A 24,851-nucleotide genomic window follows, 5' to 3' on the forward strand; every position below is an offset into this window, starting at 1 on the left:
CAGCGCAGGGAAAGAGCGCACGACAGTCATACTGCAGGGAAAGAGCGCACGACGGCCACAGCGCAGGGAAAGAGCGCACGACGGCCACAGCGCAGGGAAAGAGCGCACGACGGCCACAGCGCAGGGAAAGAGCGCACGACGGCCATACTGCAGGGAAAGAGCGCACGACGGCCACAGCGCAGGGAAAGAGCGCACGACGGCCATACTGCAGGGAAAGAGCGCACACGGCCACAGCGCAGGGAAAGAGCGCGCGACGGCCATACTGCAGGGAAAGAGCGCACACGGCCACAGCGCAGGGAAAGAGCGCGCGACGGCCACAGCGCAGGGAAAGAGCGCACGACGGCCACAGCGCAGGGAAAGAGCGCACGACGGCCACAGCGCAGGGAAAGAGCGCACGACGGCCACAGCGCAGGGAAAGAGCGCACGACGGCCACAGCGCAGGGAAAGAGCGCACGACGGCCATACGGCAGGGAAAGAGCACACGACGGCCACAGCGCAGGGAAAGAGCGCACGACAGTCATACTGCAGGGAAAGAGCGCACGACTGCCACAGTGCAGGGAAAGAGCGCACGACAGTCATACTGCAGGGAAAGAGCGCACGACGGCCATACTGCAGGGAAAGAGCGCACGACGGCCACAGTGCAGGGAAAGAGCACACGACGGCCATACTGCAGGGAAAGAGCACACGACGTCCATACTGCAGGGAAAGAGCGCACGACGGCCATACTGCAGGGAAAGAGCGCACGACGGCCACAGTGCAGGGAAAGAGCGCACGACGGCCATACTGCAGGGAAAGAGCACACGACGTCCATACTGCAGGGAAAGAGCGCACGACGGCCACAGCGCAGGGAAAGAGCGCACGACGGCCACAGCGCAGGGAAAGAGCGCACGACAGTCATACTGCAGGGAAAGAGCACATGACGGCCACAGCGCAGGGAAAGAGCGCACGACGGCCACAGCGCAGGGAAAGAGCGCACGACGGCCACAGCGCAGGGAAAGAGCGCACGACGGCCACAGTGCAGGGAAAGAGCGCACGACGGCCACAGCGCAGGGAAAGAGCGCACGACGGCCATACGGCAGGGAAAGAGCGCACGACGGCCACAGCGCAGGGAAAGAGCGCACGACGGCCATACTGCAGGGAAAGAGCGCACGACGGCCACAGTGCAGGGAAAGAGCGTGCGACGGCCACAGCGCAGGGAAAGAGCGCACGACGGCCATACTGCAGGGAAAGAGCGCGCGACGGCCACAGTGCAGGGAAAGAGCGCGCGACGGCCATACTGCAGGGAAAGAGCGCACGACGGCCACAGCGCAGGGAAAGAGCGCACGACGGCCACAGCGCAGGGAAAGAGCGCACGACAGTCATACTGCAGGGAAAGAGCACATGACGGCCACAGCGCAGGGAAAGAGCGCACGACGGCCACAGCGCAGGGAAAGAGCGCACGACGGCCACAGCGCAGGGAAAGAGCGCACGACGGCCATACTGCAGGGAAAGAGCGCACGACGGCCACAGCGCAGGGAAAGAGCGCACGACGGCCATACTGCAGGGAAAGAGCGCACACGGCCACAGCGCAGGGAAAGAGCGCGCGACGGCCATACTGCAGGGAAAGAGCGCACACGGCCACAGCGCAGGGAAAGAGCGCGCGACGGCCACAGCGCAGGGAAAGAGCGCGCGACGGCCACAGCGCAGGGAAAGAGCGCACGACGGCCACAGCGCAGGGAAAGAGCGCACGACGGCCATACTGCAGGGAAAGAGCGCACGACGGCCACAGCGCAGGGAAAGAGCGCACGACGGCCATACGGCAGGGAAAGAGCACACGACGGCCACAGCGCAGGGAAAGAGCGCACGACAGTCATACTGCAGGGAAAGAGCGCACGACTGCCACAGTGCAGGGAAAGAGCGCACGACAGTCATACTGCAGGGAAAGAGCGCACGACGGCCACAGTGCAGGGAAAGAGCGCACGACGGCCACAGCGCAGGGAAAGAGCGCACGACGGCCATACTGCAGGGAAAGAGCACACGACGTCCATACTGCAGGGAAAGAGCGCACGACGGCCATACTGCAGGGAAAGAGCGCACGACGGCCACAGTGCAGGGAAAGAGCACACGACGGCCATACTGCAGGGAAAGAGCACACGACGTCCATACTGCAGGGAAAGAGCGCACGACGGCCATACTGCAGGGAAAGAGCGCACGACGGCCACAGTGCAGGGAAAGAGCGCACGACGGCCATACTGCAGGGAAAGAGCACACGACGTCCATACTGCAGGGAAAGAGCGCACGACGGCCACAGCGCAGGGAAAGAGCGCACGACGGCCACAGCGCAGGGAAAGAGCGCACGACAGTCATACTGCAGGGAAAGAGCACATGACGGCCACAGCGCAGGGAAAGAGCGCACGACGGCCACAGCGCAGGGAAAGAGCGCACGACGGCCACAGCGCAGGGAAAGAGCGCACGACGGCCATACTGCAGGGAAAGAGCGCACGACTGCCACAGTGCAGGGAAAGAGCGCACGACAGTCATACTGCAGGGAAAGAGCGCACGACGGCCACAGTGCAGGGAAAGAGCGCACGACGGCCACAGCGCAGGGAAAGAGCGCACGACGGCCATACTGCAGGGAAAGAGCACACGACGTCCATACTGCAGGGAAAGAGCGCACGACGGCCATACTGCAGGGAAAGAGCGCACGACGGCCACAGTGCAGGGAAAGAGCACACGACGGCCATACTGCAGGGAAAGAGCACACGACGTCCATACTGCAGGGAAAGAGCGCACGACGGCCATACTGCAGGGAAAGAGCGCACGACGGCCACAGTGCAGGGAAAGAGCGCACGACGGCCATACTGCAGGGAAAGAGCACACGACGTCCATACTGCAGGGAAAGAGCGCACGACGGCCACAGCGCAGGGAAAGAGCGCACGACGGCCACAGCGCAGGGAAAGAGCGCACGACAGTCATACTGCAGGGAAAGAGCACATGACGGCCACAGCGCAGGGAAAGAGCGCACGACGGCCACAGCGCAGGGAAAGAGCGCACGACGGCCACAGCGCAGGGAAAGAGCGCACGACGGCCATACTGCAGGGAAAGAGCGCACGACGGCCACAGTGCAGGGAAAGAGCGCACGACGGCCACAGCGCAGGGAAAGAGCGCACGACGGCCATACGGCAGGGAAAGAGCGCACGACGGCCACAGCGCAGGGAAAGAGCGCACGACGGCCATACTGCAGGGAAGGAGCGCACGACGGCCACAGTGCAGGGAAAGAGCGCGCGACGGCCATACTGCAGGGAAAGAGCGCACGACGGCCACAGCGCAGGGAAAGAGCGCACGACGGCCACAGCGCAGGGAAAGAGCGCACGACAGTCATACTGCAGGGAAAGAGCACATGACGGCCACAGCGCAGGGAAAGAGCGCACGACGGCCACAGTGCAGGGAAAGAGCGCACGACGGCCACAGCGCAGGGAAAGAGCGCACGACGGCCATACTGCAGGGAAAGAGCGCACGACGGCCACAGCGCAGGGAAAGAGCGCACGACGGCCACAGTGCAGGGAAAGAGCGCGCGACGGCCATACTGCAGGGAAAGAGCGCACGACGGCCACAGTGCAGGGAAAGAGCGCACGACGGCCATACTGCAGGGAAAGAGCGCACGACGGCCACAGTGCAGGGAAAGAGCGCGCGACGGCCATACTGCAGGGAAAGAGCGCACGACGGCCACAGTGCAGGGAAAGAGCGCACGACGGCCATACTGCAGGGAAGGAGCACACGACGGCCACAGTGCAGGGAAAGAGCGCACGACGGCCACAGTGCAGGGAAAGAGCGCGCGACGGCCATACTGCAGGGAAAGAGCGCACGACGGCCACAGCGCAGGGAAAGAGCGCACGACTGCCACAGCGCAGGGAAAGAGCGCATGACGGCCATACTGCAGGGAAAGAGCACACGACGGCCATACTGCAGGGAAAGAGCGCACGACGGCCACAGCGCAGGGAAAGAGCGCACGACGGCCACAGCGCAGGGAAAGAGCGCACGACGGCCATACTGCAGGGAAAGAGCGCACGACGGCCATACTGCAGGGAAAGAGCGCACGACGGCCATACTGCAGGGAAAGAGCGCACGACTGCCACAGCGCAGGGAAAGAGCGCACGACGGCCACAGCGCAGGGAAAGAGCGCACGACGGCCATACTGCAGGGAAAGAGCGCACGACGGCCATACTGCAGGGAAAGAGCGCACGACGGCCATACTGCAGGGAAAGAGCGCACGACGGCCATACTGCAGGGAAAGAGCGCACGACGGCCATACTGCAGGGAAAGAGCGCACGACGGCCATACTGCAGGGAAAGAGCGCACGACGGCCATACTGCAGGGAAAGAGCGCACGACGGCCATACTGCAGGGAAAGAGCGCACGACGGCCATACTGCAGGGAAAGAGCGCACGACGGCCATACTGCAGGGAAAGAGCGCACGACGGCCATACTGCAGGGAAAGAGCGCACGACGGCCATACTGCAGGGAAAGAGCGCACGACGGCCATACTGCAGGGAAAGAGCGCACGACTGCCACAGCGCAGGGAAAGAGCGCACGACGGCCACAGCGCAGGGAAAGAGCGCACGACGGCCACAGCGCAGGGAAAGAGCGCACGACGGCCATACTGCAGGGAAAGAGCACACGACGGCCACAGCGCAGGGAAAGAGCGCACGACGGCCATACTGCAGGGAAAGAGCGCACGACGGCCATACTGCAGGGAAAGAGCGCACGACGGCCATACTGCAGGGAAAGAGCGCACGACGGCCATACTGCAGGGAAAGAGCGCACGACGGCCACAGCGCAGGGAAAGAGCGCACGACGGCCACAGCGCAGGGAAAGAGCGCACGACGGCCACAGCGCAGGGAAAGAGCGCACGACGGCCACAGCGCAGGGAAAGAGCGCACGACGGCCATACTGCAGGGAAAGAGCGCACGACTGCCACAGCGCAGGGAAAGAGCGCACGACGGCCACAGCGCAGGGAAAGAGCGCACGACGGCCATACTGCAGGGAAAGAGCGCACGACGGCCATACTGCAGGGAAAGAGCGCACGACGGCCATACTGCAGGAAAAGAGCGCACGACGGCCACAATCCCCCATCTCAGCCTCTGGACCCTCCTCTCCCCAGCCCTGCTGCACAGCTCCCACCAGCCCCAGCTTCACACAAAGCCAGAAGCACCCCAGGAAGGCTGCAGAGAAGATGAACCCTTGAGATGCAAGAACAGCCCAGGGTATGGTCACAGGTCACAGGCCAAGGTCACCGTGTGGGGACGATGCCCAGCCTGCGACCCGGGTTCTAGGGACGGGGCATGAAGACCCCACGGGCGCTGAGTCGACGTGTCTTGGGGGCAGAGCCTTCGGGGGATCTGGAGGGGAGACCACCAGGGCATCCTGGAATGGGTGGGGTGCCTCCCGGAGAGATGAGAGGAAACTCTCCACCATGAGGCCTCACCAGAACAATTTGGGATCTCCTCCACACACAGCCCACCTGGCTGCAGATGGCTTTGCCTCCAGGAGGAACCCCTCGTGGAAAGCCCATAAGATGGCCACGGGCCATGGCGGCCAGCATGTCCTTCCTGAGTCCCAGTCCAGGGCCTCTGCAGGGGGAAGACAACTCGGGCACCTACCTTCACCGCTGCCCCTGGGGTGGGGGCTCTGTGATGGGCCAGCCGTGGCGTGGCCAGTGGTCCCCAGCAGCCCCCAGGCTAAGGACACTCCCCTGTGGGAATCCCTGGGCTCCCTCTCTTTGGAAAACCCTGAGTTGCCAGGGATACCGTGGGCTCCACACATCCACGTGGGCTCTGATCTGGCAGCCAGATGCGGCTGGACTTGCGGGCGCCCTTGGAGACCCCCAGGAAAGAGGAGAAGCTCCTGCCGGGGTGCCCGTGTCTGTGGCTGGCCTCCTGGTGTGCGGATCCCAGGCCTTGGAAGAAGCTCCTGTGGGAAGGGGCTGCTTTGTTTCTGAGGAATAAGAGTCCCCCCTCCTCCCACACGCAGGACACAGTGCCTCCGCACAGGACTTGCCGCTGGGGGGTTGCGAGTAGCATGAGGGGGCCACGGGAAGGTCCCAGAGCGGGAGAGGAGGGTGAGGCTGAGGACAGGAGCAGGGCATGCTCCCAGGCACTCAGGACCTTCCCGTGGGGTGCTCGGAGGGTGTGTGATCATGGGAGGGGAGTCAGGGCGCCTCCAGGGTGAAGACCAGGGAGTAGCAGCCACGTGGTGAAGCGGATGGTCCCCCCTCTCCTGCCCATGTCCCCAATGTCCCCCTTGTCTAACAGTCCATGCTGAGAGCAGCCGAAAGTGCTGGCAGGCCTGGGGAGGAAGGCGGACAAACCCCGCCCACCCCAGGCGTCAGGGCAGGTCCAGAACAGCCACGCCCCGAGGCACTTGCCAGTGGAGACAGGCAAGGTGCAGGTGGCATAGCTGCAGGCCCCAGTCGCCCTCTGCCTCCCACAAGGAGCCTACAGTCCATTCCTGCAGCTGGCACCTTCCAGGCCTGTGTCCACCTGCGCCTCTGCCCAGCCCACACCCTGCTCACACCTGGGCTGGAGATGCTGCACCAACGGCCTCTGAAGCCCCCTCTGTCTACAGCGACTGACCCTGCGGTGGCTTGTAGCCCTGCCTGCCGAGAAGCAGGAGCGAGCACAGGGGGTAGCGGCCTCACACCACAGCCAGCACCGTCCCCTGGGCCAAGCGCGTTCTCGGAGCAAGAAAGAGCTCTTGGGGTAGCCCTGGGCACCTGGCCTCAGCCCCACATTCCTCAGGGAGAGGGAAGCTAAGGCTCCCAGAGAACTGACCAGTGCAGAGACCCATGATGACTCAACTGGTTCCAGCCGGATCCACCCAACGCTATGGCTGAGCTCATTCTATGACCCCCAAGGCAGCCTCAGCTCCGAGAAGCACGAGGCTCGCCCCCATCCCCATTTCCTGAGCCCAGCGCTGAGCCTGGTGCAGGGCGGCCAAGAGCCCCTCTCCTGTAGGTGGAGGGCCGTCCTGGGGATGCACACACAACACACATGTCCACACATAAACACACACGTGCATAAACACACATGCACACACGCACACATGTACACATGTGTATACATGTATACACATGCACACATACACAACGCGTATACACAAACGTATACACACGCACACACGTAAACACATGCACGTGCACACATGTACACAACACGTATACACATGCACATGTACGCACGCACACATGCACACAACACACGTATACACATGCGCACACATGTACACGTATACACATGCACATGTACACACATGCGTACACACGTGCACCCACGTATACACATGCACACATTTATGCACATGCGCGTGCACACCCCCATGCGAACACACGTGTGCGTGCACACCCATGCGAACACACATACACACACACATGCACACACGTACACACATGCACACACACGTACACGTGCACGCAGCGTGCACATCCACGCAGGCCCCGCTGCTCATTCCGCTAGCTGCACAGCCACACTGGGGGTCATCTCTCCGAGGGCCTCCCACAGAGGTGCGGCTGGAGCCTGTCCTCCCAGGCAGGGCCAGTGCCCCCAACAGGACACCCTGCCCCTCAGGGTGACTTCATCACAGGGACCCAGTTCTTGTCTCCGAGGAAGCCAGCCACGTGGACGCCGTGACACCCCTTATTCTAGGTGCAGTCAGCACTCAGGGAGACGGACAGGAACGGGCAGCAGCCTGTGCTGGTGAGCGCCGGGGAGGTGGCCACGGCCCACAAGGCTGTGGAGCCCACGCCGAAGCCTCAGACCCCTGCAATCCTGCACCGTCCACCCAGCCACGCCGCAGGCACCGTCCACCCAGCCACGCCGCAGGCACCGTCCACCCAGCCACGCCGCAGGCAGCCAGGGAGATGGCACCCTGTGCCCAGCACCCCACAATCCCCGTCTTCCCGCTCTCGGGTGGCAGTGGCGCCTCCTGTCACTGTGAGTGAGGGCTGAAGGCCACGAGTTCCCTCCTCCTCACCCCCACATCCAAGCGGCACCCAGGCCCGCGGATTCTTCCTGTGGTGACGTGCACCTGGGGCGAGGTTCACCATCAGACCCATTTCTAAAAGCACAGTTCCAGGCAACCCCTGCACGGGCAGCGGCTCTGCTGCCGCCCCTGAAAGTTCCTGAAGGCTCTGGGCCATTCAGACAGAAAGGGCAGCGGTGGCAGCACAGGCCTGGCATGAACGCTCATGCCTCACTGCTCTAGAACCTTCCACACAGTATGTGCGGGTGAAGGCTGCGACCCCCTCAGGCAGGGGTTGAGACGCACGCCCGGGACAGAACCGCGTGGGGCAGGGCCGCTCACCCGCAGAGGTAGTCCAGGGCCAGTTCGGCCCCCGAGCGCCTGGCAGGCGGGTGCTGGGCCACAAGGCCTGCCTCCCGCAGACGCTGCCTCTCCTCTTTCTTCCGTTCCTTTTTCAGCTTCCTTTCCAGGACCCTCTGCTCCTCTGGGGACCGCTCTGGCTCTGCGTCCAGCCCAGGCCTGAGCACAGCTTCTCCCTGAAAGTCAAGGAACACATTAGGCTTCGGGGATGGAGGGTATCCAGAGACGGGTGCGCTGCCTGGGGCTTCCCGAGCCCACCCTCGCCTCGGTAGTGGCCAAAAGCTCTGTCCCCAAGCACTGGGTCTGGCCCCAGCCGACACCATCCTGCTGAGCCTGTGCTACGACGAAGAGACAGGTCACGTGAGGATGGCCAGTCCTGCGGGCAGGCGCCAGGTGCCAGGATTAACTGCCCAGAGGCCCCTTCCCCACCCCCGTGGTCCACCTCCCACAGACTCCCGGCTCCCAAGGCTCTGTGAGGTCCTGCCCCACCCCGCACAACGTGGGAAGATCCGGGCCGGCCCCCAGGGAGGGCTGAAGGTGTGCCGGTGTCTGTTATCACACAGGCCAGGTGCTGGCCCCAGGCCCGACCCAAATCCCGAGGACGGTGCCTGGGGCCTGCTGCTTTCTGGCAGGTCGCTGGCTGCCTGGCTCCCCCCGGGCTGCAGGCTGGAGACAGGGAGGGGGCCAAGACCCCCGAGGGAGGGAGAGGGCCCGCTGTGACCATGTGTCCCCAGCCACATCTTGCCAGGAAACCACAGGCCCTCCGTCTTGCCCACCCTCCCCTCATTAACAAAAGAAGAGGATGGTGCAAAGCGTCAAAACCGGGGCAGCCGGGCCACAGGGTGACCATGAGGTGACCCCAGCCGCTGTCCACATGCTTCGTCTTTTTTGGAAAAATCAGAACATCAGTGTAGACTCCGAGCAAGGCCAGGAGCCCAGGGAAACGGCTCGGGGCGTGGGAATCGGAACCAGGCAGCGCCCACCAGGAGCTTCCAGGAAGGGGGGCCGGGCACAGCCCACGCCTGCGCATCCCACCCCAGGGAGAGCAAAGAAGGGTGAGGCAAGGGCCCCCCTACACACAGATATATATGCAACCCACCCCCCCGACACAGACACACACATTCACAGACTCACCCCCACAGCCAAACACAGCCCCCAACCCTCACCCATGTACCCACACCGACCCACACCCACCCACACACACCATACACCCACACTCACCCACCCACACCCACAGACACGGACACATACCCACACCCACAGACACCCAGACACCCACCCACCCACACCCAACACACCCACACCCAGATACCCCCACATGCCACACACCCACATACAACCACACACACTGACACCCACACACATCCAACAAATCCAGACACCCAGACACCCACAGATACCCAGACACCCACAGATACCCAAACACCCAGACACCCAGACACACCCAGACACACCCACACACGCCCACAGACACCCAGACACACCCACACACACCAAGACACACCCTCACACGCCCACAGACACCCTGACACACCCACACACACCCAAACACCTGCATACACCCACAAACACCCAGATACCCAAACACACCCACACACCATCCCAACATACCCACAGCCACACACGCCCACACCCAGATACACACCCAGACACCAACACCCAGATACCCAAACACACCCAGAGACACCCACATACGCCCACACACCCAGACACCCACAGATACCCAAACACCCATAGACACCCAGACACACCCACACACACCCAAACACCCACACACGCCCACAGACACCCAGACACACCCACACACACCAAGACACACCCTCACACGCCCACAGACACCCTGACACACCCACACACACCCAAACACCTGCAGACACCCACAAACACCCAAACACACCCAAACACATCCACACACCATCCCAACATACCCACAGCCACACACGCCCACACCCAGACACCCACAAACACCCAGATACCCAAACACACCCAGAGACACCCACATACGCCCACACCCAGACACCCACAGATACCCAGACACCCACAGATACCCAAACACCCATAGACACCCAGACACACCCACACACACCCAAACACCCACATGCCCACAGACACCCAGACACACCCACACACACCAAGACACACCCTCACACGCCCACAGACACCCTGACACACCCACACACACCCAAACACCCAAACACCTGCAGACACCCACAAACACCCAGATACCCAAACACACCCAAACACATCCACACACCATCCCAACATACCCACAGCCACACACGCCCACACCCAGATACACACCCAGACACCCACAAACACCCAGATACCCAAACACACCCACAGACACCCACAGACGCCCACAGATGCCCACACACCCAGACACCCACAGATACCCACATACGCCCACAGACACCCACACACACCACACACACACGCCAACACACCCACAGCCACACCCCTAGAGCCTGCCAGGGGTCCGCAGCAAGAGACAGGGCCTGGGGGGCGAGGGGCACCCTCCCTGGCAGATGCCCGGCACAGAGAGGCTGAAGAGTCCCGGTGGGAAGGCCTAGGCTTCCCAGACACACAGGCGGGAAGCTCCGAGACCCACCAGGCCAGGCACGCAGGGCTCTGGGGAGCAAGATTTTCATGGTGGGGATGTGGACACCCCCAGGGGAGCCTGGTGACTCACCGGCTCCAACCAGCTCCACGCCCACCTCCTAGGCCCACAGCCGCCCACAGCTGCCAACGGGGCAGGCACAACACCTGGCCCTGAAAGGCAAAAACCCTCCTGGCACAGGCCCAGCCTCGGCCCCCACCCCTTGGGCCATGCAGGCCACGGCTGGTCACGCGGGCCAAAGTCCACAATACTGTTAGGGCTGCACAGGGGCCGCCGCGGTGGCCGAGGGTCTGTCAGCCCACATGTGTGGGGCACCCGGACAGGCCCTGAGCAGGTGGGCAGGGCCCTGTGGTAGGGTCCCAGGTTGGTGGCCAGAGTGGTGAGGACAGGGCCAAGGCTGTGGGCAACAGCAACGTGGGCACTGGCCTGGGGTGGATGGCGAGGGGAACCCAGGCCGTCCCATATCGGGGACAAGCCGGGGACCCGCAGGCCCAGCTGTTTCCCGCAGGCTTCCCGAGCGCCCGGTGCAGGGCTGCTTCTTGTGTCAGGCACCAGCCTGGATGCTGCGGAAACAGCTTCCTTCACACCCACTCTTGCTTCTGGCCACCAGCGCTCCCGACCTGGCAGGAGTCACAGCCCAATTCCCGTGTCCCCGAGGGAGCCACTGTGGCCACGAGGTGGGAAGCTCAGGAGTGCCACCCAATGCCCTGGGCTGTGCCTGACACTGGCCGGGGCACCTTTAACTTTTCCAAACTCCTGCTTTCTGTGCTGGGCCTCAACAGAAGACACAGGGGCAGCTGGAGTGAGGGCGCTGCGCCCGGACAGCCAGGGGCCTTGGGGTGCCCGGCTCCACTCCGCGCCATCGGCCGCCCCGTGCTCGCACTTGCTGCCTTGGGGGTGCCCGGCTCCACTCCGCACCATCGGCCGCCCCGTGCTTGCGCTCGCTGCCCTGGGGGTGCCGGCTCCACTCCGCGCCATCGGCCGCCCTATGCTCGCACTCACTGTCCTGGACCAGGCGATTCACCAAGGCTGTGACCATGACGTGAGCGACCTCAGCTATCTTGGGATGACACAGGCGGGCCCCGGGAGGGTGTGCAGCTGGAGGGGGCGGGAGGCAGCAGGTCCAGGCAGGCTGCAGGGCACAGGCCTCGGCAGGTCGTGGGGAGTGGGAGCAGCGCCGGAGGGTGGTGGGGCCGCCAGGATCGGGCGTGGTGATGCCGGGACCCGCTGCTTGCTCTGCTTGGCCTGCACAATGTCTGGCCCAGAGAGCACAGGTGAGCAAGGCAGGACGGCTGTCACCCACGGACGAGCAGCGGACAACTTTATCTAACTGCCACCCACGTGCCGACCCTCCAAAGAACGCCGGTTTCACTAGCAAATAAGAACGTGGGTTTAATTAGCAAATACTTTTAACAAACTTGACACTATCACATAGAGCTCCCAAAGTTGCCCCAAGGGCTTGTAAATTACCTAAGTACACACCAAAAAAATTTTAAAAGAATCCCACTGTCAAATAAAAGCCTATGAGGGCCCCTTCTAGGGACTTGAGTTTCAGGCCTAGGATGCAAAGCCTGGCGCAGCGGCCAGGGGTGACTCCAGGCTCCTGCCGCCTCCAGGATTCTGGGAAGGGGCAGACTTTGGGCCCCCTGGAGCCCCTCTAGGCCCAGTGTCCACCCCACAGACCCTGCAGTCTGGGGCCACTCTTCTGGGAGAGGTGTTGTGGGCAGCTTTGAGCCGACGCTGTCAGGGCAAGAGTCTCTCTCCTAACATGACGGCTTTCCGACACAGACGGGACGGGCCTCATGGAAGGAAGCACCGGCCTGTCACAGACGTGTGATGTCTAAAGCCGGCGTCTCTGGACCATCCCAGGGCAAGCAGAAAGATGTACGAAAGTATAGTCACCCTATCTCAATGCTAGGACAGTCTTCAGCATTTCAGACTTGACGAAATACAGACACTCATATGAAGAACAGAAAAATAAAAATTCCAGCCACACATTCTGTCTCCTGCGGTTAGATGTCTTGAGGATTACATTTGAAAATGCATAAAACAATTCAATGCGCATGAAAAGCTTCACGCAGGACCTGCACCCACACAGATAAACTGCGACCCCGAGGACTGGGATGGGGAGGCGGCCAGCGGGCCTGTCAGGGCACCTACGCTGTGTATTTCACAACACGGACACTTCCACAGGCTACCTCAAGCAACGCGGCACTCGTGCAGTCAAACATGAAATCATTACCATCAGGCAATGAAAATGTTCACTGTACTCAACAAATACACTGAAAACAAACCACAAAGCCAAACCCTACAGGCTGGGAGGAGCAAAGTGGATCAGTGGCCACGGCAGCTTCCAGAGAAGAGAGCCATGAGATTCTTACAGAGAAGCTGACACTGTTTGAGAAAATACAACTGCATGAAAACTATGTTTTTCCTTTATGCCTTTAACTCCTGGCAAGAGACACAGAGAAGAAATGACACTAATTTGATTTGAAAAGGTTCCCGTAGACTCGACTGAGGCAGCAGAGACCCAACAGCTCCTTTCCGCCCACCCCACCCGTCCATCTGTGTGACACGGGCCCTGTGTGAGCCGTGCTCCCCAGCGTGAGGCTTCGCCACGACACACTGGCTCTTCCTGGAGATGTCCAAGGTGGGTAACGTGCTAGTCATACCCCAACAAAAAGAACTGGCAAAAATAAAAACCATCATCATTTCCCAGGTTTGTGAATTTAAGCCAACAGGAAACGTGGGACAAACACGCGGGGCTCCATAAAGCCAGCCTGGCACCGGCTCTGGCACCAGGTCCCTGGACTGGACACCAATCTCCACGGTTCCGAATTTTCCTAAGTGATGACTGCGAACATCCCATGCACAGAAACGAGCCCTGAGAAGGGGGCCACATTGGCCGCCGGCCACGGCAGCGATCCGGCCACGGCAGCGTTCCGGTTGGTGTCACCCTGTCCTGGCCTGAGCCCAGCTCTCAGATCCGAGCACCAATTCCGTCTACAGCCCCTTCCTGCCTGCGGGCCCTCCCTGCCCTGCAGGGATGGTGCAGTGAGCACAAGTGTGCAGGCTGTGCGGTGAGAGCCCCAGGGCTGGGAGGAGCAGGCAGCCTTGGTCCAGCAGGTCCTGTGTGGGGGCCGCGTTGCCGGGCAGGGCCTGACAGGGGTGCTGTGGGCTCTGAGAACGGCCCAAAAGGACAGTGACCCCTGCTCAGTCTCTCCAGCCTGGGAATGACCTTCCCCAGCCGCAGCCTCACACCAGGGAGGTGTGATGGGAAGTGACCTGGGTGGCTCCTGGGTCCCTGCTAAATTGTTTGGGGGGGCTGAGGGGTGAGGAAAGAGAGGTGGGGTCAGGAAGAGGCGTGGCCTCCCTGTCCCTGAGGCATGAGAGCAGGTGTGGGCTCCCCGTCCCCCGGGCATGAGAGCAGGTGTGGGCTCCCCGTCCCCCAGGCATGAGCAGGTCTTTGTCAACCTGAGGCTCAGGGAGTAATGTGCAAGTCCCTGTCTCATGAACAGGGTTTGGGCCATCGGAGCCCCTGCAGAGGCTGGGTTCATGCAAGCTGTCAGCTGCCAGTGCCCATAGGCATCCACGCCGCTCTGGACTCAGGGTTTAGAAAAAGTCATCTGTTTGAGCCAGACCTTCCTGTTTCCCCCCAAGTCTAAGGGAGCAGAGCCTTCATCTAAGAAAGGAGGGCAGAGTGGGGAGACCCAGGGCTCACCCAGAGGGCAGGGAGGACCCAGGGCTGACCCAGGAGAGCAGGGAGGACCCAGGACTAACCCAGAGGGTTGGTGGGGGGGGGGCCAGGACTAACCCAGAGAGCCAGAGGGACTGAAGCTGCGGCCTGTGGGCCCCTAATGCCCAGCCCTCGTGGAGGCACCAAGGCAGGAGCGCGTCCCAACACCCAGCCCGGGCTTCCTCGGTGGGCAGCTCCTCACCCACGGTGAAGCGAGGCCAAAGGTCATCATGTGCTGACCGCCACTCTCCTTCCTCCAGGGGCCCTTCTGTGAGCAATGCCTATGTGACACTGATGTCACCTGACCAGACGGAAATACTCCTGACGCCCCGCAGTGACCCCGGACCGGCGTCTGGGCAGGACCGTCTAGTGTCTGAGGTGTCACATGAGGATCCCAGACAAAACACGCTCCCCCTCCGGTGTCACGCCAGCACACAGCAGCACACAGCAGCACACGCCAGCGCACAGCAGCACACGCCAGCGCACAGCAGCACACAGCAGCGCACAGCAGCACACGCCGGCACGCAGCAGCGCGCGCCAGCGCGCACGGCAGCGCACAGCAGCACACAGCACACAGCAGCGCACAGCAGCGCACGCCAGCACACAGCAGTGCACGCCAGCGCACAGCAGCACACAGCAGCACACGCCAGCGCACAGCAGCACACAGCAGCGCACGCCAGCGCGCAGCAGCGCACGCCAGCGCACAGCAGCGCACGCCAGCGCACAGCAGCACACAGCAGCACACGCCAGCACGTCAGCGCACAGCAGCACACAGCAGCACACGCCAGCGCACGCCAGCGCACAGCAGCACACGCCAGCGCACAGCAGCGCCCACCCACGCACCCTGGTCCTCTGCTGCGCATGTCATTGAGGGTGTGGGGTCTGCGGAGAGCCCGGACCACTCGGAAGCCTTGGTCTGAGGGCCACGCGGGCCCAGAGCACCTCAGGCTGTGGGCGTTGGGCCTCTGCCTCTGGCCCCAGGCTCAGGCTCCCTGGGGAAGTGGTGGCCGTGCTGGATCAAAGAATGGCAGAGAAAGGACCCACTGTCTCTCAGAGGAAAGATAAGGAGCTCCCTGCTCAAATTGGAGTTGCGGGGAGGGACGCCACCAGCCCAGCCTGCCGTGCCCTGCTGTGCGGGTGAAGGGGCTGCAGGGAAGGACACCACCAGCCTGGCCTGCCGTGCCCTGCTGTGTGGGTGAAGGGGTCACCTGGCCTGGACCCCGTCCAGTAGACATGCAGGGGATGGTGTGCAGGAGGCAGGCGCTGCTGTCCTACGATGTCAGCCGGGTGACGGGGCCAGGGCTCCAGTGTCGCTGCATCGGGCCCTTGGGGAGCATCCCTGGATGGCAGGGGAGGTGGGGAGGGCTCCACACAGGGGGGTGGAGGACAGCGAGACAGCTACACACCCTCCTGCACCTTCTTCTGGGGAAACAAGACACGGACTCAACGCTTACGAACTTTCCTGGAGGGGACACTTCTCCAGTGGGATCACCCCAACACGTGAACTGACTGCCGCGGGCAGCCGCGGACGGCGGGATAAGGGGCAGCCGCGGACGGCGGGGAAGGGGCAGCCGCGGACGGCAGGGAAGGGGCAGCTGCGGACGGCAGGGTAAGGGGCTTCTCTGCCCCTGCCCCCCACTGCACACAAGGCCAGGCGCTCTGGGGCCCAGCATCCAGGGCTCAAAACCACACCCGCCTTGGTGGGATGGCGCCTCGCCTTTCCCATGCTGCGGTAGGAGCACCCCATGTTTGTTCGGTGCGTTTTATTTTCTAAAATGTGGCAGAAAGAAAATAATTCCAGCAGGTGACAGAAGACCTAGTAGAACTTAGCCCAAATTTAAATAATGACCCAAAGTCCCCACGGGGCTCAGACGTTCCCACACCCTAGGCAGAAATCCCCACTCACACGAGCACGCATACACACACGTGCACACATACCCCTGCCATCATCTCTGCTCTCTCCATTGAGCCCTGGCTAAGCACCAGCTCCCACCAGGCAGGAAGCACAGGCCCAGGACACGCAAACTAGGGCTTGGCGGGTGGGGTCCAAGTCAGGAAGTGAGAGCCGAGGCCCTACAGGAACAAGGGGTTGCCCCTTCAACAGGTAACCCATATAAAAAGTGACTAATGAAAGCACGTCTTTCTTCTCACTCCACAGCTTTGAAACCAGTGTGCATTGTACACGTGGAGCCATCTCAGACCCAGACTCAAAGTCCGCCTGGCTCCGGCCATCAGCCTGTGGCGTCTCAGAGCCTGGCCCCGAGCAGAGAGGAGACGTGATGAGGAGACATGATGAGGGAGTCGTGATGGGGGAGTCGCGAAGGGCACACCCACGGCCAGCAGGCCCAGCCTGTGCCTCCCGGAGGTCCGCACTTCCTGCCCAGTGGGAGCAGGCACCTGGCGTGGGCGCCAGCTGAGGTGTGCACGCGGGCGGGTGGGGTCCAGCCCAGAGTGTGGTCTTTATGTAAATCAGGGTGGAGGTCAGGTGCACTGGCTCACACCTGTTAATCTGAGTGCTTTGGGAGGCCAAGGTGGGAGGCTGGCTTGAGCCCAGGAATTCGAGACTGCAGTGAGCTGTGATCACACCACTGTACCCCAGCCTGGATGAGAGTGAGACCCTCAAAAAAAAAATCAATAGATCAGGGCTTGCGCCCCAGGTCTTCTGCCTCGGGGGTGGGTGATAGGCTTGTCCAGCTGGTGGTCCCAGGACAAGCTCTCTGTCCCTCCCAGGTGTTCCATAGTCTGGGGACAGTGCAGGAACTGCAGACTTGTCAAGAACTGGGGAGTGGTCCGGGCGTGGTGGCCCAGGTGGGTGGATCATCTGAGTCAGGAGTCCGAGACCAGCCTGGCCAACATGGTGAAACCACGTCTCTACTAAACATACAAAAATTAGCCGGGCATGGTGGTGCACGTCTGTAATCCCAGCTACCCGAGAGGCTGCGGCAGAACTGCTTGAACCCGCGGGGGGCAGAGGTTGCAGTAAGCCAAGATCGCGCCATTGCACTCCAGCCTGGGCAATAGAGTGAGACTCTGTCTCAAAAAAAATGGGGAGTGAAAGGGAGGGAGGAAGAGGGTGAGGGCTTGGAGGGGCCCAACCAGGCCCACCTGTGGTTGCGTGGATCTCTAGCCACCTGCAAAGCCAGAAGGTACCTTGAGCTAACAGGTCCGTGTTGTTCAATGGTTCTATAGGGAGAATCCTGCCCACATGCCAGGTTGTTGATCACCCACGGTCAATGCTGGAAGGGGCAGCTGCTGCTCTGGGCCAGAAGGAAAGGCTTCCTGGCACCGTGAGGAGGCTGGCCTGGCTGCTCACAGCTCCCGGCAGAAATGCGGAGCGGGGTCCTCACTGCAGCACCCGGGCTTTTCAAAACAGTGAGGCCCTGAGTCCAGGAAGGCAAACCACAGAGCGGAGGCGGCCGTGGGGCTGCCCTGTGGGCAGAGGGGAGGCTGCGCAGGCCTAGTGGCTGCAGGAAGCTCCAGTGGCCGCCAAGAACCTCCAGGCCCATCACCATGAGGAGGGCCCCCACTGCAGCCAGGGCTTCCAGATGGGCAAAGGCGGTGGGAAGCAAGCAGGAAGCGGAGACTGGTTGGCTGTGGCCCTGACCCCTCTTCTCCTGATGGAGTGTGGGGGGCTGGGGCTGCCTGGGGTCACCCACTCAGGTCTCTCACTCCTGCCCTCCCAGGAAGTAGACAGTTCCCACAGCCTGGACCCAGTGGCCCCGAGGCACTGACCGCGGCCCGGAGGCCAAGCTACAGTGTGTTTCCCAAGGGAGGCCAGGGGGCACCTGGACGAGGGCAGCTTAGGACGCTCAGCTCTCGTCTCAGGAATCCCAGGGCAGAAGTCCAGCGAGGCGGCAGGTGGCCGGCCCGTCCCCAGCCTGTCTTCCCACTGAGGAGAGATCCAAGGGCCGGCGGAGTGGTGGTGTCTGCTGCTCTGTGGGAACATGGGCGCCAGGCCCAGCAGTGCATGGATGCGGCAGGCCCCGCGGGCGATGCCCTGGTCCCCACGACTGTTTCTCCCCACGCCGCGGAGTGCATTCCCTCATGCTCCCGTCCTGTGAACACGTGCTGCAGCCTCTGCCCTCCTGGGGCTCCCTGAGAGAGGGGGCACCCCTTGCTCCCATCACAGTCCTCCTGCAACCTGGGGCCCGGCCCAGCCCGGCCACCAAAGGGGAGGCCCGCTCTCCTGTCAGAGCCAGGACAGCCTCTCCAAGAACTCTTCCTGGGCCCCAGAGAGGAGCCCCCTAGGTTCGCTTCTCGCCAGCCGCTGCCCCCTCTTGCGTCTCCACCCAAGGGCCCCTCGGCGCCCCCACCTGGAGCCCCCACTATCGAGATATGTCTGGCCGATACCACACACAAGGGGGCTGTAGCGGGTTGGGGAACAGGCCAACCCCTCCCAGACTGCAGGGACAGCTAGTCTCACACAGCTAAGACCAAGATGACGTAAGGAAATGAATGACAGTAAACCCAGCCCTTACCGAACCCACCTCCCGAGCAGGGAGGACCTGCAGGAAACAGAGGCTCCCGTTCCTGTTCACCTCTGATCTCAGGGGCAGACACCAGCCCATTACTGCCGTCTGCTGACCACCCCTGAGGACGGCCTGGGCCTTGGATGTCCTGCTCCTCTGGGCTCCCCAGGCTGTGTGAAACGGAGGAGTGCAGGGGTCAGGACCCCTCGACTTTCTCGGGGGCAATCAGGCCATTTGTAACGTCCTGATACAGCAGAGCTGGAGACTGGGGTTACGAAAGACACCACCAGGTGGAGCCTTCAGATGGGACCTCCCAGCAGGGCCTCCAGGCTGGGGACCTTCAGGCAGGTACTTCCAGGCTGGGGACCTTCGGGCAGGTACCTCCAGGTTGGGGACCTCCCAGCAGGGCCTCCAGGCTGGGGACCTTCAGGCAGGCACCTCCAGGCTGGGGACCTCGCAGCAGGGAACTCCAGGTTGGGAACCTCCAGGCTGGAGACATACCAGTAGGGACCTTCTGGTTGGGGATCACCAGGTTAAGAACCTCCAGGTTGGGGACCTCCAGATTGGGGACCTCCCAGCACGGACCCCCAGGTTGGGAACCTCCAGGCTGAGGATCTCCCAGCAGGGACCTCTAGTGCGGACCTCCAGGCTGGCACCCATGGGGCAGGTTTCTTTCTTCTTCCCCAGAAGCCTTTTCATCGTGGCAGTAGGACCTGACCTTGACAGAGATGATATTGCGAATTTCAGTGACTGAACCAGAGTCGGAAGCTGAAGGGCTCTGCCCAGCCTCCCTGTCTTCATCCATTAAGTCTGATCGGCAGTGGTGGCCACCTGGGCTGCTGCTTTGACAAGATGCCAGCAGTTGGAGCTGGGACCCCAGGGAGCACTGTCCGTCCACCGCACAGGAGTGGGGCTTCAGCAGCTGTCAGTCATCAATCATTTCCCCGTGCTGTTGGATGGGAGAGGGGCAATCTGCCAGCCCCAGTGTGACTGGCTTTGCTGCCACCGCAGTGCCCTCTGGGAACCCCGGCAGGTCGGCTGGAGGCAGGACACCACCCACCTAACACCTCCCTACTTGTCACCAGACAGAAACCACAGCTCACCAGCAACCATACACAAACAGCGCACTAAAAGAAAGCATGCGGCAAAAATACCCGCCCAGCGAGAACTGTGCCTGGCACAGGGAAACACACTGGGATGAGCGCCCCTCCGCGGGGCGAGGCTGGGTTTTGGGGTATAAACTGAGTCCTGGGGAGCAGGAGCCTGAGGGGCACCCAGGGCAGCTCCCTCGGCCTGGGTCACAAGGTTCGATCCTCTGCAGGGGTGGCAGGAAAGCCCAAGTCCCTCGGCACACCCAGGTGACAGCGATGACGGCCCACAGGTGTGGCGCCTGGGCCACATTGGACAGGCCGTGTCCTGGAGCACTCGAGGCCCCCTGGACAGGGCAACCAACCCTGAGTCCACCGGGGTCTGCGAGCAGACCCCCAGGAGCCCCGCTGCACCGTTCGTGAGCCACGGTGGTGACGGCGGCTCAGGAGGGAAGGACCAGAAGCCTGGCCCCGTCCCACGAGGACAGACGCAGGCCTGCGGGGAGGCATGTCCCCACCCACGGGCGCCTCCTGGACCACCAGCTCCTCTTTCTCCTGCATCGCCTCAGACCCCACCCAGGGGTTCCAAGGTCAGGAGCCTGGTCCCACGTCCCACAGCCCTCTCATGGGGCACCCGTACGGATTCTGTTCCAATTTAAAGAAAGCCTTAATCAGATTTGTCACCTCAATTATTACAATTCCACGGCGTTAACTCACAGTAGTAAACTGCTTTTTCTGAGAAACAAGAGTTTTTTGAATTAAGCCTTTTATTTTGAGGCAATCGCAGGTGACGGCCGTCGTGAGGGAACACGGGACGCCCACGTGCCCTCCACCACCTCCTCCCACGGCAACCCTCGCAGAGTAGCCAGGACCACATTCGGATCCGGACTCTGAAATGACAGTCCCACAACCAGCAGCATCGATGTGGTCTTCTTAATGATCAGAAACACACAGGGGATTAATTGACTCTTATTCTGCAAAATAAACAAGCTCTCAAATTCTTTAAGGGTGAATCCCCCCAACCGTCCTCCCTCCCCAGTTACTTCCTCCCTAGGACACCAGTGGAACATCCCATGCTCTCCCCCTGCCACGTTGATACCGAATAAAACACACTGCATCAGAAGACCCACGCATACGAGTCCAGGGGCTGCTACAAAGTGCGGCGACGTCTCCGCGGCGAGCTGGCCACTCCGCGGTCCCGGCGCAGACACTGGGGCAGGCGCTGGCTCTGTCGTCGAGGCGCTCACAGGCAGGCACACGTGAGCTCCTGGAGGACAGGGAGAGCGGCCGCCCCGCCCCTGCAGAGCACAGGACGCTTCCTGCCACCCCTGCAGAGCATGGGACGCTTCCTGCCGTGGTGCCGTGGCAATGGGTGGCACCTGCCTGTGGCCCCTTCTCAGAAGGACGTTTTAAACGCGGGAGGTCTGATGCACAGCCACAGGGAGACACAGACGAGCAGATGTGGGCATCCGAGTATTTACAGGGTCTGGTGGCTCCTGCAGCCGCGACACGGGCTGAGCGCAGGTGATGCGTGAGGTGTCCCCAACAGATGGCACGGGGAGCACCCACACCCGCCACCGCGGGGTCTGCGGAAGCTCGTGTCAGCTGGAGGTTAGTGAAGACACACAGGGGCTCATTCTCCACCCAGGTTCAAACTCCCTGAACTCACGAGACCCAGGCTGAAGACATGGACAGACTCCCCGCCCCAGCGCCCCTCTAACACCACACCCGAGGCCCCCTGGGAACCTGGGATCCCATGCAGGGTCCCCCGCAGGCTCCTTCCTAGGAAGGAGGTTCCTGCCCTACTCCACATTTCTCTCCATCCAAATTCCAAATCCTTCCCAGGAAGGAGGTTCCTGCCCTACTCCACATTTCTCTCCATCCAAATTCCAACTCCTTCCCACTGGGCCCTGCAGAACATGACAAAGACCGTGGGGGCCTCCTCCCAGGAAACACACACACACACCCACGACAGCAACGCGCCCAGACCCCAATCCCTGGCAGCCTGACTCCTCGTTCTACAGAGAAGGGGTGAGGATCTCCAGGGGTGACTGCTCACATCTCGGCACATGTAGAAGGCAGGGCTGGAGCAGCGGCCCCTGCAGCCCAGGCCAGGGGACTGGAGGCCCTTCCACAGCAGCCCTTTCCTTTTGATACATGGTCTTGCTCTGTGGCCCAGGCTGGACTGCAGCAGCACCATCACAGTTTACTGTAGCCTCGACCTCCTGGGCTCAAGCAATCTTCCCACCTCGGCCTCCCAAGCAACCAGGACTATAGGCATGTGCCACCATGCCTGGCCAGTTTTTAAATTTTTTATAGAGATAGGACCAAGGCTGCTCTCACACTCCTGAGCTAAAGTGATCCTCCTGGCCGGCCTCCCAAAGTGCTGGGATTATAGGCATGAGTTTTCAAACTCCTGGGCCACAGCGATCCTTCCGGCCAGCCTCAAAGTGCTGGGATTATAGGTGTGAGCCCACAGTGCACAGCCCCCACTTTCTTCCTAAAAACCCTGCAGCTTGGCTGACAGTGGGACCTGCCTCCCTACGCCCGCCTGCAGGAGCTCAGAAGCCTCAGTTCAAGAGGAGCCCTTGCCAGAGACGTGGGACCAGGAATGGGCCCCACAGAGCCCTGCCCGTGTGCTTCCTAAACAGCCTGAGTTCAGCTGCACACACCAACGATGCAGGCGGGTTGCAATAAACAGCAAGAAACGGACCCATGGGACAGGACAGACGCAGGAGCCCCATGGGACAAGAGAGACGCAGAAGCCCCAGGTGCCTCTGGTGGCCAGTGTTGAATTTCGCAAGCAACATTAGAAACTTATTTCTGCTTTTCTCTTAACCCAAGGGTGAAAATGGAAACCTGTGGTGTGAGGCAGTCTGCTAAACGCTAGGATGAGGGCGGGGAACAAGAGCCACCCTCCCCGCTGCCACCTGGCCCACAAGAGCCTTCCCAGGGGCTCTCCAGTTTCAGCCCCTCCTTGCCGAGCCAGACAGCGCTGCTGGCCTGGATGGGAGGGACACTCAGGCTGACTGAGTGGGGGAGCACTTTTTATAAAGATCAGATCAGGTTTCTGGAAACAAAAAGCCCCCAGATCCTGCGAGCGGCTATTTAGACTTGATGCACACTCCACCATTTCACAGGTGTCCATTCCCCAGCGTCACGCATGCCCATCCCCAGCTGGAGCACACTCTTCAGTGTGGAGGACAGAAGGAGCAGGCAGAAGACGACCCCGGGGCGCTGGGGGAGCAGGTGGGGGCTCCCACACACCTGGTCTATTCTGGTTGGAGGTGTCACAAGGGAAGGCGTGGAGATGCTGCCAATGGGGACATGGGGCAAATGCGCCCCCTTCGCCCCACACCTGTCAGCAGCTAGCAGCAGCTCAGTCCTGACTGCTGGAGACCCAGCCCCGGGGGCAGGCAGGTTGGGATCCGCTGCTCAGGAGGCAGCTCTGGGCCAGGGTGGAGGCCGGAGAAGCCAGGCACCTCCCCCCAGAGCTCTGCAGAGGCCAGTCTGCTAACGGCTTCATCACTGGAGTGGCGGCTGCTAAGAGCAAAGCCTGTGCTTGGTACCTCAGGGACCTAAATAAGAACCACTCCCTGTTCCAAGGATCCCAAGTGGGGGGAGTACGAGAAGCAGCTGAGCCTACAGGGCACAGGAAACTCACTGGGGTGTGGGTGCTGGGGACTTGGGTTGGGTCTGCGCAAGCCTGTTGTGGGGGGACACTGCTGGCGGTGGGTGACAAGGTGCACAAGTCAGGTCGGGGAGGGGGACTCTGCCCTGGCACCACTGCGGCACAGGACACTGGCTCAGGTGTCAGCTGAGAACCCCCCAGTGTAGGCGAGGGGCTCACAGCCGCTGAGGCCTGTGGACACAGCTCCGTGTATTCTGAGGTCGCAGAGCACAAGAGGTTAGGGGGTGTGATACGGACCGACCTCACCTATCCAGGAGGAATGGGGCTGGTAACAGAGCCCTGTAACCCCTCAGCACCGGTAGAGGTTGCGTGGCTCCCCAGTGGAGCTGAGGGCTGGCGTTTCTTGCTCCGTATTTCCCTGCGCTCTGGAAACTCCTGCATCACCAGCCTTGGGCCCTTCACTGCCTCCCCTGGGCTTCCAGAGGCAGGCTGGGGTCCTCTCCTTTCTCAGCCTCTGCGGCCAGTGTCTGGCACAGGACAGACACCCACCAGGACGCTGCCTGGGACGGAGGGCTCCCTTCTGCCTCTGGCCAGGTGGGCCCCGCAGCAGCTCAAGCTTCAGCTGCAGTGGAGGGAAGAGTGAACTGCTGGGCAGAAGCAGAAGCAGGCCTCCTGGAACTCCTGACCCCAGATCCCAGAGGCCCTGCCCCCTTGCCACCTCCCAGAATGTTGGCAGGGCCTCTGGGTGACTTTCATCCACATGCAGGGGTGTCACATAGGCCTCTCGGCTCCAGCTCCCCACTGAACGGCAGCTTTGCATCCACAGGTAGGGCTGGGCGGCTCCAATTTGAACTTAGGCATATGGACGCTGTTTAACGATTCACGACACTCCTCGTTTCTTTCGCTACTATTGGACCAGTTGAGGGTGGAGCCCAGCTGCACCTGGCACTGCTGAA

The 24,851-nt window shown here is 61.9% G+C and overlaps 1 protein-coding gene and 1 non-coding gene across 10 annotated transcripts in view; both read right to left on the reverse strand.

Moving 5' to 3' along the window:
- C6H7orf50 (chromosome 6 C7orf50 homolog) overlaps positions 1 to 24,851 on the reverse strand; it is a 151,707-nt gene that overhangs the window by 11,973 nt on the left and 114,883 nt on the right. For all 9 annotated transcript variants that reach the window (XM_063815139.1, XM_024357686.3, XM_024357688.3 and 6 more), the window contains one exon: positions 8,337 to 8,530. In XM_063815139.1, the coding sequence (XP_063671209.1) occupies positions 8,337 to 8,530 (194 nt within the window). The remainder of the gene's footprint in view (positions 1 to 8,336; positions 8,531 to 24,851) is intronic.
- MIR339 (microRNA mir-339) lies at positions 21,467 to 21,559 on the reverse strand. The gene has a single exon (NR_035758.1). It is a non-coding gene; the product is annotated as a microRNA mir-339 (primary transcript).

Source organism: Pan troglodytes, chromosome 6 (assembly GCF_028858775.2).
Source record: "Pan troglodytes isolate AG18354 chromosome 6, NHGRI_mPanTro3-v2.0_pri, whole genome shotgun sequence".
Lineage (NCBI taxonomy): Eukaryota > Metazoa > Chordata > Mammalia > Primates > Hominidae > Pan > Pan troglodytes.